Genomic DNA, 15,880 nt, shown 5'->3' with positions numbered 1-15,880 from the left:
TATATGGTGTTAGTGTTTGTGTTATGAATACAGTATACCCTGTGTGTAATATACATGTACATCTATACGGATGAAGAAATTTATTGAAATATTGAAACATTCTATCCATTTGTCAGGAGACAATTTATTTTATATTACCCAGTAAAACTAAACAAAGAAATAGCTAACAAGTACACAGAGGTGATATGAACGATGGTTACTAAAGTGAGATATTCAATACACTAAGATAAACTTAATCACGATATATTTTATTTAAATGATCATAACATGAGACACTATAGTGTTCATCAAATATATTTATCCTCGGGTAATCATCTCCCAGTTCCTGAATTATTCCATGCTGATATTTTTCTTTAGGTAAGTTTTGTTGTGGGCAGATTTCTCGGATTTGATTGACCTGTGAGTTTACAGACAGCCTAAGAGGTTACACTAGCAAATGTCCACAAGTTGTTACTGTAGAGTACAGTAAGGGCCCTGTCGTAAGTTGTAACTGTAGAGTACAGTAAGGACCCTGTCGTAAGTTGTTACTGTACAGTACAGTAAGGGCCCTGTCATAAGTTGTAACTGTATAGTACAGTAAGGGCCCTGTCATAAGTTGTTACAGTAGAGTACAGTAAGGACCCTGTCATAAGTTGTTACTGTAGAGTACAGTAAGGGCCCTGTCATAAGTTGTTACAGTACAGTACAGTAAGGGCTCTGTCATAAGTTGTTACTGTATAGTACAGTAAGGGCCCTGTCATAAGTTGTTACTGTATAGTACAGTAAGGGCCCTGTCATAAGTTGTTACTGTAGAGTACAGTAAGGGCCCTGTCATAAGTTGTTACTGTATAGTACAGTGAGGGCCCTGTGATAAGTTGTTACTGTAGAGTACAGTAAGGACCCTGTCATAAGTTGTTACTGTACAGTACAGTAAGGGCCCTGTCATAAGTTGTTACTGTACAGTACAGTAAGGACCCTGTCATAAGTTGTTACTGTATAGTACAGTAAGGACCCTGTCATAAGTTGTTACTGTACAGTACAGTAAGGGCACTGTCATAAGTTGTTACTGTATAGTACAGTAAGGGCCCTGTCATAAATTGTTACTGTATAGTACAGTAAGGGCCCTGTCATAAGTTGTTACTGTATAGTACAGTAAGGGCCCTGTCATAAGTTGTTACCATACAGTACAGTAAGGGCCCTGTCATAAATTGTTACTGTACAGTACAGTAAGGACCCTGTCATAAGTTGTTACTGTACAGTAAGGGCCCTGTCATAAGTCGTTACCGTACAGTACAGTAAGGGCCCTGTCATAAGTTGTTACTGTACAGTACAGTAAGGGCCCTGTCATAAATTGTTACTGTACAGTACAGTAAGGACCCTGTCATAAGTTTTCAGTACAGTACAGTAAGGGCCCTGTCATAAGTTGTTACTGTACAGTACAGTAAGGACCCTGTCATATGTTTTTACTGTACAGTACAGTAAGGGCCCTGTCATAAGTTGTTACAGTAGAGTAAGGACCCTGTCATCAGTTGTTACTGTATAGTACAGTAAGGGCCCTGTCATAAGTTGTTACTGTAGAGTACAGTAAGGGCCCTGTCATAAGTTGTTACTGTACAGTACAGTAAGGGCCCTGTCATAAGTTGTTACTGTACAGTACAGTAAGGGCCCTGTCATAAGTTGTTACAGTAGAGTAAGGACCCTGTCATAAGTTGTTACTGTACAGTAGAGTAAGGGCCCTGTCATAAGTTGTTACTGTACAGTACAGTAAGGGCCCTGTCATAAGTTGTTACTGTATAGTACAGTAAGGACCCTGTCATAAGTTGTTACTGTATAGTACAGTAAGGGCCCTGTCATAAGTTGTTACTGTATAGTACAGTAAGGGCCCTGTCATAAGTTGTTACAGTACAGTAAGGACCCTGTCATAAGTTGTTACTGTATAGTACAGTAAGGGCCCTGTCATAAGCTGTTACAGTAGAGTAAGGACCCTGTCATAAGTTGTTACTGTACAGTAGAGTAAGGGCCCTGTCATAAGTTGTTACTGTAGAGTACAGTTAGGGCCCTGTCATCAGTTGTTACTGTACAGTACAGTAAGGGCCCTGTCATAAGTTGTTACTGTATAGTACAGTAAGGGTCCTGTCATAAGTTGTTACAGTAGAGTACAGTTAGGGCCCTGTCATAAGTTGTTACAGTACAGTACAGTAAGGACCCTGTCATAAGTTGTTACTGTATAGTACAGTAAGGACCCTGTCATAAGTTGTTACAGTAGAGTACAGTGAGGACCCTGTCATAAGTTGTTACAGTAGAGTACAGTAAGGACCCTGTCATAAGTTGTTACAGTAGAGTACAGTATAAGGGCTCTGTGGACACACGTCTTTCTCACTTATTACCTTCTTTATATTGGCAGCATACTGTTTCATTGCTATCTTCTCAACCATACTTTCAAAATTGAAGAAATGTTTGATGTCTAAGCTTGCACTCTGTTCAAAACAAGTCCAGTCTGGGTTCTCGGTGTGTACCTGTGTAAAAATGATAATCGATTCAAATTGTTTTGTGCATATCATTACAATTCTGTATATGTATATATAATACAACAGCTCAGACAGAAGGGGAGAATTTGAAATTTGAAATTTTTTTTTATCTACAACCCAGTTTCACAAATCTTTCTAAACTAAGAATATTGTCTTGGTTTTTATTTTTCATAATGAATTATTTACAGTTATATGATAAAAAAATCTGAATGACTATCTCGAAGAGATAACAAGCATTTCTTACAATAATGACATGGAAAGCCATGCAGAAAGTCATTGATGGATATTTATTTTAATCTAACAGTAATACAAGTACACTGATGTACACTATAATGTTAAATTATTGTTAATATTTTATCTAAACAATCTCCAAAACATGTTAACTATTACATGGCCAGTATCAAGTGCTTTACTCACAGAATATTGACAATGTTCGTTGATTATGATCCTTGAGGAGAAACTCTCATTACGAGCATCTATTTTGAGGACACGGTTGCGACTGTCTAGGGCATTCTTCTGAATAAAATACACATGGTCAACTCCCATGATCTGAAAATTCAAGTATAAATAACTGTAAGATAATTAAGACTATTTTGAGATACAAGGGAACAGAAAGTGGACCCTGAGGGCTGTTGCTTGTCCATTTAGTAGTAATACAGACTGACCAAATAATTCAATACATCACTTCTAATTAAACGTCATTTATTTATAAATAAATACAAGACACACGAATCCATCATTTCTATTAAATGACAAATTTCAATAGAATGTTTGCAATGAAATCTTAATTTCAAGGCCAACTTGATGATAAGAACTACTGATTTCAGTAACAGTAAAGTGGTTGTGATATGCTGGAGAGCCCCAGAACGAGAGCAGGTGTAAATGACATTTGATTCTGTAAAATCAATAAAGAAGTCAGCAAAGTCTGTCGACATAACCTCTGTACTCCAAAAATATCCGCAGATCAATTAACAGTTGATGGAATAGGAAATCTATATATACTTAATTACTACAGTATAGATTTCCTCTTCTGTCGAAACAGGCGCTAATTACACTACATGAGCGAAGTTGGAATTTGCTGTACCATATATGTCAAGTTATGATCATATAACATGAATACACACAAATCTTTTCCCAAGCTTCCATAAATGTGTGGGGAAGAACATTTATATACACCTAGTGACATTGTGCAACAGTCATCTATTCTACACAATCATTTACCAGTAGCCTCTTGCAAAGTGATAGGTTCCAGAAATATATTACCAGACCTCTAGATCATGACTGATCATGATCACATATTAAACTCTCGAACAGGATTGACCTAAAGGACTTCTGAACCTAACAATTATGGCCTGTTATAGGATTAAGAAATCATATGTAAGCAATTTTGTAATCAAATCCAAACAGCTGCTCAGGCCTACTGTTTCTACTACCTACACCACATGATACATAAATTAAACCAGATGCTTTTGTCATTTTCTAAATCTACACATAATATATAAGCAGGAGTAAGATATCAAGCTGCAAGATGGGCGGTAACTGGTAGTGTCAACACAGTTACAGTCTGTTGTCTTAAGTATACATTAAGGATGTCTACATACAGTTAGTACCTTTTTCAGAATATAGGGGGCATCCACGTTGAGTTTACACCTGCGTTCCACCACATGTTCAGCTCCATCCTCTGTCTTGTGCTCAGAAATGATCTCACAGCCGAGGAATACTGGAATCATTTTACAAGTGGGAAATCGCTTCTCATATGCCTACAACATACAACAACACAATCCAAATTAATCTTTATGAGAACATTGTATCTATATATCGCTATCACTCAGCCATCTAAAAGTGATTCACAAATTATTATCTGTGGTTATTGATGCCGGGACTCGAACCAGCGGCCCTTCAGTCACGTAGCCTCATGCATCCTATACCACTAGACCACCTTGCCTCCCTATAATCCTTCAGTATCTTCACCATTTGGTGGTTGGTTCTAATTTATAACTTCTTATATTATAGACTTTTTGTATACTAGTTACATGCATGTTTTCAAGTAGGAAAAATTCAAATAAGGTCCCAAATATTTCTTGAGGTAGAGATGTTCTGGGGAGATTCGTGTACTTTTCAGTTTCAAAATCAATATGGCAAGTAACTACACAATGTGACATACCATATATAATTTGTTATAAAAAAATTAATAACATTCATATGTCCAATGTATATGCATAATAAGTTGGCCCATCATTGTCTAAAAATAAGATTTCAATGAAATAGTATTCTCAGTTCCGAACTTGTTTATTCCATTGTTTTGCGGTGACGTACTTTACTTTGAACCAGGGCCAAGGGATGATTACAATAATTACTGATTAAATGCTATAGTATCAACAATTACATGTATATAGCAAGTTGTGCCAAATTGGGTTCCGATTGGTCTAAATGGGTACAATTACTGTGTCTTCACAGTATACTTTATTATGTAAATTCATATGCAGTGTTGCTTCTTATTTCTACAACTATATATATTCTATAAAACTACAGATCAGAGAATGCACAAAAATATCTGTCAACTAATACTGTCCTTGGCCAAGTACAAATCATTTAGTGATCATCAATGGTCTGCCAAAAATACCTAACAATTAGGTATTATCTATGACAGGGCAGAAGCCAAGTCTGATCTATTAAGGCTTGTTATATGATGATCTACAGACATCTCATACTTAAAACATATCCTTTCTTCAAGTCCGGCCAATCTGATATACTCCATTTACTTATATACATAGAGATTGACTAAAAGCCAAATCCCTATTCCCCTACACCTACTTAAAGGTATCAAAAAGTGGTAAACTAATATAGAGAGTTCATATTTGGATATTATCTGAATAATGTTAATAACTAGAGCCAATTCTCATTTTAAACTTATATCCAAGTCGAGGTATATAGATATGAGAACACAACATCTCTGAAGTATAAAATTGGTTCCAGTTGACAGATCTAAAGTACCATGGTACCCAGATCATAGGAATCTAAGTCAATACATGTAACAGTCCTATACCCATGAAAGCACAAGGGTAATTATAACAACTCGTGTGGAACTAGAGGCAAAACTACATGATCACATATACAGATGCCACAACTTACTATATATAGTTATATATGTGTGTCAACCAATACTTGGCCAATGTACATGTACTACTATATAGGTAAAGATGTTTGGGTGATTTACATTTCGCTATTGTCTTTTCACCACATTAAGTACCCAGCACCTACAGTAAATGTTCCTTTTATCAAAATTCCTTATTTCCAATGATTACTGTATTCAATCTAATACACTGTGTATACAGTGTTAAAGAAAAACACAAATGGGGTGCACTTAATAAAATCATATACAAGGAGTTTCCATGTGAAATTAGTTTTGAAAAATGTGCACCTATCTTATTTCCCAGAAAAAAATGGTAGGGAGTGCTAAAATTACTGAGGCAGGTGTCCTTGATAGGTAAAATGCTGTATCCTGATCAGTTCTATCATGTTTTGACACAGATTGTCAAAGATCAGGGAACCTTGCATTGGTAACCTCTGATAAATCACAGTAAAATATTACATATTAACCTAGGTATCATTTACCCTATATATATGACAATAAGTGTTGAGCACTGCCATATCGCCACTCCTTGGTTCTGTAGCGTACATATCTAATTACATCAAAGACTATCTATATACACCTCCACCGAGTTGTAATGTAACGTACAAACAATAGTTAACAAGATGTTTTACGTAGAACTTGCGTCATAGCAGTGTTCCATAACAGGGTTTATTTGTATTTTAGGGTTTGTAGTGGTCGTGGATCACTGGTCCAACCCCAAGAGATCAACCCTGTCAGCGGCTTCTATCACACCAACTCATTCTACACCCAGCCACTGCTTATAGCAGCAATACTAAATCTAATTTAAGATTTTTTTTTTTATTTAGTCATAGGAGCATGACAAATGACCCACAAACTGAATTATATTAATTTGTGATCGCCCAAATTTGGGTTTTCGATACAGCATGGTAAAATCTTTTATTATAGACATACAAGGCACTACATGTATTTAAAACATTCATCATACCTCAACTGGCTGGTTTGTCATTTACCAACTAACTACATACAATATGTACCACTTATTAATGGACAGGCGAAAGGTGAAGACATTGTTATATTAAACTAGAAAATGTCTGTAAGACATAAACAACAAGAGATCCCAGAGGGATCTTGGCGCCCACCATTGAATGATCTTCATAGGTTCCATGTCAGATTGATCTTTTCTCTACTTTTCCCTTCATTTTACTAATCTGTGCAAATTCAGACATCCCTCCAGTACTTTTCAAACAAGGGAATCCTAGCTATATAAGAAATTTGAGATTTAACGATAATGGCTGTTTGTTTGCCAGGTTGTTTTCAGGACAGACTGGTCCAAAAATGCAATACAAGGGACCAAGGGGAACCTACTTATGAAATTTGAGAAAGATCCATTCAGTACTTTCTCAGAAATAGCGATAACAAACTTCAATTGTCAAAATCCAAGATGGCGGTCTGTCGGCCATATTGTTTTCCAATTGATCTCAAAATGCAATAAGCATAACGAGCCACCAAGGGGAACCTCCATATGAAATTTGAGAAAGATCCATTCAGTACTTTCTCAGAAATAGCGATAACAATCTTCAATTGTCAAAATCCAAGATGGCTGCCTGTCGGCCATATTGTTTTCAGATTGGTCTCAAAACGCAATATGCATAACTAGGCACCAAGGGAAACTTACATATGAAATTTCAAAAAGATCCATTCAGTACTTTCTCAGAAATAGTGATAACAAACTTCAATTGTCAAAATCCAAGATGGCTGCCTGTCGGCCATGTTGTTATCTGATTGGTCTCAAAACGCAATATGCATAACTAGGCACCAAGGGGAACCTACATATGAAATTTCAGAAAGATCCATTCGGTACATTCTCAGAAATAGCGATAACAATCTTCAATTGTCAAAATCCAAGATGGCTGCCTGTCGGCCATGTTGTTTTCCAATTGATCTCAAAATGCAATAAACATAAGGAGGCACCAAGGGGAACCTACATATGAAATTTGAGAAAGATCCCTTCAGTACTTTCTCAGAAATAGCGATAACAATCTTCAATTGTCAAAATCCAAGATGGCTGCCTGTCGGCCATATTGTTTTCCGATTGGTCTCAAATTGCAATATGCATAACTAGGCACCAAGGGGAACCTACATATGAAATTTGAGAAAGATCCCTTAAGTACTTTCTCAGAAATAGCGATAACAAACTTCAATTGTCAAAATCCAAGATGGCTACCTGTCGGCCATGTTGTTATCCAATTGGTCCCAAAATGCAATATGCATAACTAGGCTTCAAGGGGAACCTTCATATGAAATTTGAGAAAGATCCCTTCAGTACTTTCTCAGAAATAGCGATAACAAACTTCAATTGTCAAAATCCAAGATGGCTGCCTGTTGGCCATGTTGTTTTTCGATTGGTCTCAAAACGCAATATGCATAACTAGGCATCAAGGGGAACCTACACATGAAATTTGAGAAAGATCCCTTCAGTACTTTCTGAGAAATAGCGATAACAAGAATTGTTTACGGACGGACGGACGGACGGACGGCCGGACGGAGGAACGGACGACGGACCACGGACGCAGGGCGATTTGAATAGCCCACCATCTGATGATGGTGGGCTAAAAATCAATTTAGTCATTAAGTCCATTAAGAATTATAATAATCTTAATTTACAGTGAAAGTATACTACAATGTATATGAAATCAATCTATATACCTTACCTTTGTATATGAACCAAATCTGCTGATGTCTCAAACAATATCTCATACATTATCTTTTTATGGCAGCAATGGGCAAATTTGATCCTTGACCCTTTAACTGATGACCACCAGAACATGATTCTTAAGTGTGGATATGAAGCAAATATGTTGAGGATTTCACAAAATATCTAGTATATATCTTGGATATAGTATAATGTAAGTATGTATAGTGTAAATAGTATACATGACTGATCTCACAATATTTTCCGTTGTTTTGAACTTGCATACATGTAAAATAAATACTGCATTATTCGTATTTATTCTCCCTCCACAACTAATTCCCTCTCTCACTTTTGACATAGATCAACATGCATATAAATAACCCTAATATATGTTGAACATAATTACCTCTTGTTATAGTGAACAAAATCTTAGGGGAATTGATCATGAATAAGAAATAGAAAACTTCTTGCATTTTCTACACAATGCCCATATTTGGCAATAAAAGGGGCATAACTCTGGTAAAATAATCACAAAATTCTGTAATCAAGGTATTGTGGTAAAGAATATTTGTAGCAAGCTTCATAATAATCTGTTCATAAATAAAGGTAAGAGAGTGCTAACAAATAATTGTTATATTAATGAATGAGCTTTACCTGAGCAAATATACAATGCCGCTTACCAATAGTTGAAATACAAGCCAAAAACCTGTAATATATGTTAAATATGATTGCTTCTAGTTATATTGTGCAAAATTTTAGAGAAATTGAATAAAAAAAATAGAAAATTTCTAGCATTTTCTACACAATGCCCATATTTGGCAATAAAAGGGGCATAACTCTACTAAAAATTATCGCAAAATTCCGCTTTATGAACTCGCTTGAACTATTGTGCCATAGAATATTTGTAGCAAGCTTCATAATAATCTTTCATAAATAAAGGCTAGAGAGTGCTAACAAGGAAAAGTTAATGTACGGACAGCGCAGGGTATACCATAATACGACCCCTCATTGACGGGAGTATAAAAAAATGTCCAAATTATAATCATTTATTAAATGATTTGTTCAGGATTCAATTAATGTCAAAGTTTGTTGTTGATCACAATTTTGGTTTTAAACATTATTTGTTCCGCCCAAACAGCAGGAATAATACCCCTCTAAAACATGTCCTCCATCGCCAGCACTTCCTCCCCTTCCGATCTCTTTGATTCCTCTCATTATGTATATATAATTCTCATCTGGAATGCGTCATCTTGACTACCACCAAAAACATTACAAGGCCACATGTTTTAAAGGATTGACAATGCAAATAGCAGCCTGGTTACGTTGTTTCATGCCTGTGGGCACTACCTCTAGGTACACTGATATTCCTCGTATCAGCTGAACAGTTCTCCATGTTTGACAATGAAAGGCTTGCTAATGAAAAGATCCACTCACTTTTTTATGTTATTTGCATGTAAAGCCTCAAGCTCCAAGTATAACATGTTTTGCTGTTGTATTTAGTTCTAAAAAAAAGTTACAAACACCAAACTTTTTCTGTCTCAATTAATTTCCAGGAAATGCTTGTTTTGACAAGCATGTCAAACTACACTAGGTTTTCATCCATGTTTGCAATAGGCATATCATTTTAATTCTTTTAAAAATCGACAGCTGTTGTCTTTATTGTGACTCAATTCATAATGTTGCATGTCTTCCTCATACTGAACAGGACTACTGGCTCCCTTGCATCTTTTGATAGTTGTGTGCGGAGTGAAGTTGCTTATTACCACAGCATGGTGATCAGTACTGCAATCAACTTTGTTAAACATTTTTTACTCCTTATTACTTTTAAATATTGCCAGAGTTTCCTCTGGCCCATAACACCATAAACTCAGACATTTTGATGGACAGATCGATATCTGGTGTTGGGGCCAGAGTAAATTTGGGCTATATTCAATAATATTGAGCTTGATGAGAAAAAAATGTTTATTAGGTGGTAGTACTGAGGCTGTTGCAGTCAGTTACATTTTTTTTTTCTTTTTGAGGAAAGGATGCCCCCTCTCCCATCGACGGGTGGCCATGGGTCCACATGTGACTAGCATCAATTTTAAAATTTAGTCCAAGGTTGTGAAATGTAAATTTAGTACATTGCTGTATAATTCTGTTAACTTTTTGTAGAGTTTCTATAATAAGTTTAAATGCTTCAATTAAATAGAACTTCAATGAATATAAAATATTCCCATAATTATATGCTATGTAACCTTGTACTTGTAACATGTCCCGAGCAAGCCTACCTTATAAGCTTGTGCTATACTGTAGTAAACATATATACACCTTACCAACAGTCAAGTGTTCGCTTTCTATTTGTACAGAGATTTTTTTACGTTCACACCTGGAGAATAGAACATGAAAAAATGCCATATTTGATTTGGTCAAAAATGAAAATGTTTGCAGTCATGAATATAACAGACTTGGTATTTATATAATCATTTATTTAATGACTTAGCTGACTGACAGTGATTTTGTTTGTGTTAGAAGGATTGGTGAGCAGAGAACTGGTTTACATTAATTTACAAACTAATATACACATGGACAAAATCAAACTAACGTATATCTGGTAAGAATATGGTGATACATCAATAGGTACTACCTAGATACATAATTACAAAATAGCCACAACTATTTATCAGGTAATTAATGTTTTGTAACAGGCCTATATGAATTTTCAAATTGTAAAACACATAGCGACATCGTCTACTAACAATATTGTGTCACAAAGACTCAGGATCTCAATAACTAGCTCTGATCATGATTCAAAGAATAGATTAGTAGATAATTTTAAGTGTTTCTATTTCAGAGCAGCATATATATCTACCTATTTCTCATGATTGTCCTCGATATCATATAGAGAATCAGGAAAAGACTGCACTGTCTATTTCCTTCTCAACTTAACCTGCAGGCATGAACTGTGAATGAACTAGAACCTTTGTACTATTTGATGAAGAAAACTGATCTAGTCCTATCAGTATATATATACATGGTATATACATTGGAAAGTCTGTTTAATCAATAAGGAAATGGCGAGGTGAAAAACTTGTTATTATTATTGCAATAAGATGAAATCTGAGTTCATAAACTCTGTTGTGAAAATTGGAGCACTTTATTAAGTACCTAAGTATTCAAAATATCAAAATCTATGTTCAAGTGGATACTTCCTTTAGGTACACGCGCAACAGGCATCTATGTATAGGCTACAACAGATACAGTCAGGATACTGTCATCAATAAAGGCTGTGCTCAATAGTTTGCTGTGAAGTTTAATAAGAGGTTGCTCCAGATTACATATTATACATACTTGAAATCAATGAAAGCCTTCAATAGAAATGCTGCCTATTGCTAGCCTGATAACCCTGGAAATGTTTTATTCAGCTACAGACATCTCATCAAAGCTACATTGCTAACCTGAGAGACTTAAGTAGATTTTTAGGTACTCTATATATTATATGCTACATATATGCATGCATGGAATTTAGAATATGCCCAAATCTGTGGTAACACTTTTGTTAACTATAACTTTCCAATAAATACCTGGTGTTTTGCTTTCTGATCATAAAACACTAATAAACAGTAAATCCAAAACAGCCAAAGCCTTAAGCTTCAGGCACTGGACGACTGCATCAGATTGGAAGATGTTAGACAAAGGACATAGAGCAATAGGTATGGATATATATATACTGAATCATTGTAGAAATTGATGTAAACACTTACCACTGATTATAATTGTTGTATCCAGGGGCTTATAGCAAAATTGAGGCCTGGTTCCAAAACAGGTTTCATAACCAACTTACATTTTTGGCAAATGGAAAATTCATGAAATAGGAGATCATAATATCAATTTATATATACTGACCCTTAAAAATATGTGTAAGGCTTCTGTTTGTGTTATAGGAAAATTTACAATTTTAATTGCCGATACTTTTAGTGTTATTTTTTTTAAGATGCTTCGACGAGGATGTATTTATACAACAGTTTTCGCATACCGACAAAGATGGTGTTATAAGAAATCTATATTACATAATTACCTATTATGTGCAACGTCTCTGATATACATGTACTGGTACATGATATAAACTCCAGAATAAAGGAAATCAGAGCTTGAACGACTGTGTACCCTATATATGCTGTTAACGCTATATCATGAATACGATAAATTAGAACAAGACTTCTTGTTCAGAGTGAGGCTTTCTGTTCTGACAGGGTATACAAGCTAAAGGCCAAAAATAATTCCCATTAATGGGTCAGTTCTAAAAATGCACTGGTATGATCAGTTGGACAATATTAACAGAGGAGGGTTCAAATGACAAGTCTTGGTATCTTTTATTTGTTTTATTTATTTTACAACAAGTTTTATCAACTTATATTCATCACGTCCAATCGGGGAATGGAACCCCGGCCACCTAGGTGCAAGGCAACCATATTACCACTGTGCCATTTGACCATGGTATCAAAGTCTTGGCTTAAGCTTATGTAATGCTCTTTTCAACCTATGCAGGGTTTGGCAAGCGATGTGCGAGCATATAATTTATATATGTGTACGTATACCACACAGAAGGAGCTCGAGTCTTGGCTGGTTACACCAGCAGACACAAGAAGCGATGCATGGACAATTGTCCTCGTGAGGCAGTTAGTACGACCTGTTTGTGTGTCAAAACTGTGGTGATGTTAAATAGGATACACATATGTACACTACTGTACGAAAAATAACGCACCAACAATAAAGACACTACATGTACATGTGTATATATATATGTTGTTAGCGCTCATCCGCCAGACAGGATGCATGTATTATATTTGGCTAATCAGAATCACTCATTAGGTGTTTATTTTAAAATGATTACATTCGCTGTTAGGAAAGCAGCTCATGCTGTATATTTCTTAACACCTGATCAAACTGATTGAACTTATTATCAACTTTGAACTTGACCCTAACAGTCACAGGCTATAGTAATGTTGGCATCAAGACTTTCTCACGATGCATTGTTCGGGATATACGTTGTTCAGCATTATATAGCAAACAGAATTGCAAAAGTGTTCTTGCAAGGTTCATGTCACTCATCATCATTTGTATAAATCTTCAATATACAAAGAAAATCATGGTCTGGCTTCATCAACAAAACTGTGACACACATGGAAATTCTGAAGGTTATATATACAGCCATGGACAGCAGAAATAGAATGGAAGATTAAACTCTGAAAAAACTGGTAATATTTTCAGGGAATATTATTTTGTTACATATTCATGACCATTAAATATAGAGTGAAACAGGGCTTCTGCTATGAACTTATGAAGGATATGGGACTGAATATGGCCCCTTTCCCAGTTTAGCAAATTAAAGCATTAAAAATTTCCCCAACCCAAGCATTAAAATTCCCCAAATAATAGTACACTGTAGTTTAACAACTTGCACATCATATTTCTTGCACTACACACTACATACTCATTTACAGATGATCATGAGTTGACTGGAACAGAGAAGGTAAGAGTATAGATCCTGTTCAAGGAAACAACACAAAGCCTATGCTGGGACTCGAACTAGCGACCCTTTGGTCAAATAGCCATGTCCTACCATGGCCACTATATATAGACCCCTAAAATGTATATAACGGTTTACTGCAGAATGTTTACAAGGCTGTATTAAGCAAAATTAAACATCCATGGACTAGTTTTGACTGGTTAAACTGCAATAATATTAGCCCCGTAAAATTTAACAACTATATATTCAGTATATAACATGTTCAGCAAGATTTTTTGACGTGAACATTCCAAAACTTAGTGACAATCAATAGTATACGATCTTTATTTAGAGATCTGTTTTTAATTTGGTCAAAGTGCACTTTGGCGCTATACCACACATCTGTTAATATAACCTACCGTAAACCTGAAGCAAAGGGGAAGGAAGCAGTGTAAGTCAATTCCAGACAATAATATATAGAAGCCTGGTTAGCATATACGCTCATTTTAGATTATCAGCTTTTGCTAATAATTGCATATTATAGTGACACATTTTCCATGTGCCATTGAGCAAATCGTATGGTGATAAAATGAATTGTCCATAGTTTTAAAAGGCTAAAAGTCATGTAACATTTTTATTATCAATACTCTCTGGTTTAGGCGTGGTAGTTTTAGGTAAACGATTCCGTCGATCCTCTATTCCTCTTAAGAAAGTACAGCTACACATATAACCTTTAAAATAGTTCACTTCTCTGTGACCCTGAGATTCTAAATCAAAGTGACTTTAATCGTTAGTCATGGCAGACAGCTGTCAAATATCGAGGCACGTGTACAGCTGATTGTCAGTTTCCTTGTTTCGATTTACGGACAGTGAAGATACAACAATATAAAACAAGCAAGAAAAAACGTAGAACATTACAGGTTCCATAATGATTCTGCAGTTATCGAGACTTTGCTATTTATAAAGTCATACCTTATCGTGGTGACACGAGAGTAGACTGTACACAAAGCGTTGACACCAGTTTGACAGATCAAGTTCAAGACGACTCGTAATGAATGTAGACAGGTTCTACTTAGATAAAAATAAGTATAACAAATAGTATGTGTACTCACCGCCATGACAAGTTCGAAAGGGTATTTATACACCCTTACGGGTGACTGGTATGTCTGCACCATCACCAATTCAGAATAATCCGACTAGCCTAACAAGAAACGACCAACACTCCCGTCGCATCACGGGCCTAACAACACATGTATGGTTTTTGTTGTAATACAATATAGTCCGTTGTATTAAACTGGGGGAAATCTAAATGATATCCTTTTACTGCATAAAATAACAAAAACACTAAGTGACATTGTTAAGCTATTCAAATAGACGGTTGTCAATACAAAATATAAAAACTCAAACATTTTGAATTATTTTTATATTTCTTTGAAATATTCTTCCGCATCTAAGGGAAATAACTCTTCAAATATGATAATAAGGTATCGCACTAACAAAATATTTAAAAAATAAATAAATGCAGGCTATCTTTTTGCATGTTATATAATTGTTAGAGCATATGCTATTTCTTTCTGAGAAGTGATCAAAGTAATTTCGCAAGATTAATGAATATTGGTAATTTCACAAGATTAATGAATATTGCCATGGTAATCCTAACTGACAATGGGATCATGTTAATATTACAGTAAGCCTTTGCATTGTTTGTACATGTACTGCATTGTACAGTAATCAATGTAAAATTACTGAAATGTAATAAGGTTTAGAAATACATACATTTGAAAGAAGTTGTTTATTGACAAGAGGCCCACTGGGCCTATATAATTCACCTGTTATGCAGTTTATGAAGATATTTTATTGGATGCATGTTTTCATGACAGTAATAAAATAGGTAATTGATGTGGATTTCAAAAAAATACCTCTTCTTTTTAGTATGAAATTTCCATATGTCAACTAATTTTCAAACCTGGCTGAAAACTTACTGATTATCAAGAAATTAGGTGAAGATTTCAGTAGATAATTACCCCGGCTGCCAAGGAACATTTGAAAGTATGTAATAATTTAAACACAAACATGTA

The 15,880-nt window shown here is 35.4% G+C and overlaps 1 protein-coding gene across 4 annotated transcripts in view; it reads right to left on the bottom strand.

Moving 5' to 3' along the window:
• LOC117326735 (SEC14-like protein 1) overlaps positions 1–15,027 on the bottom strand; it is a 31,886-nt gene extending 16,859 nt beyond the window's left edge. For all 4 annotated transcript variants that reach the window (XR_004532498.1, XR_004532497.1, XM_033883460.1 and 1 more), the window contains exons 1-4: positions 14,915–15,027; positions 4,118–4,267; positions 2,925–3,056; positions 2,367–2,495 (exon numbers count right to left, since the gene is read on the bottom strand). Coding sequence is in view for 2 of the 4 variants with exons in the window: in XM_033883460.1 (XP_033739351.1) it covers positions 2,367–2,495; positions 2,925–3,056; positions 4,118–4,267; positions 14,915–14,977 (474 nt within the window). In the remaining 2 variants the exon portion in view is untranslated. The remainder of the gene's footprint in view (positions 1–2,366; positions 2,496–2,924; positions 3,057–4,117; positions 4,268–14,914) is intronic.
• Positions 15,028–15,880: the final 853 nt, after the last annotated feature.

Source organism: Pecten maximus, chromosome 1 (genome assembly GCF_902652985.1).
Source record: "Pecten maximus chromosome 1, xPecMax1.1, whole genome shotgun sequence".
Classification (NCBI taxonomy): Eukaryota; Metazoa; Mollusca; class Bivalvia; order Pectinida; family Pectinidae; genus Pecten; species Pecten maximus.
This window is presented reverse-complemented; position numbering and strand designations above follow the sequence as displayed.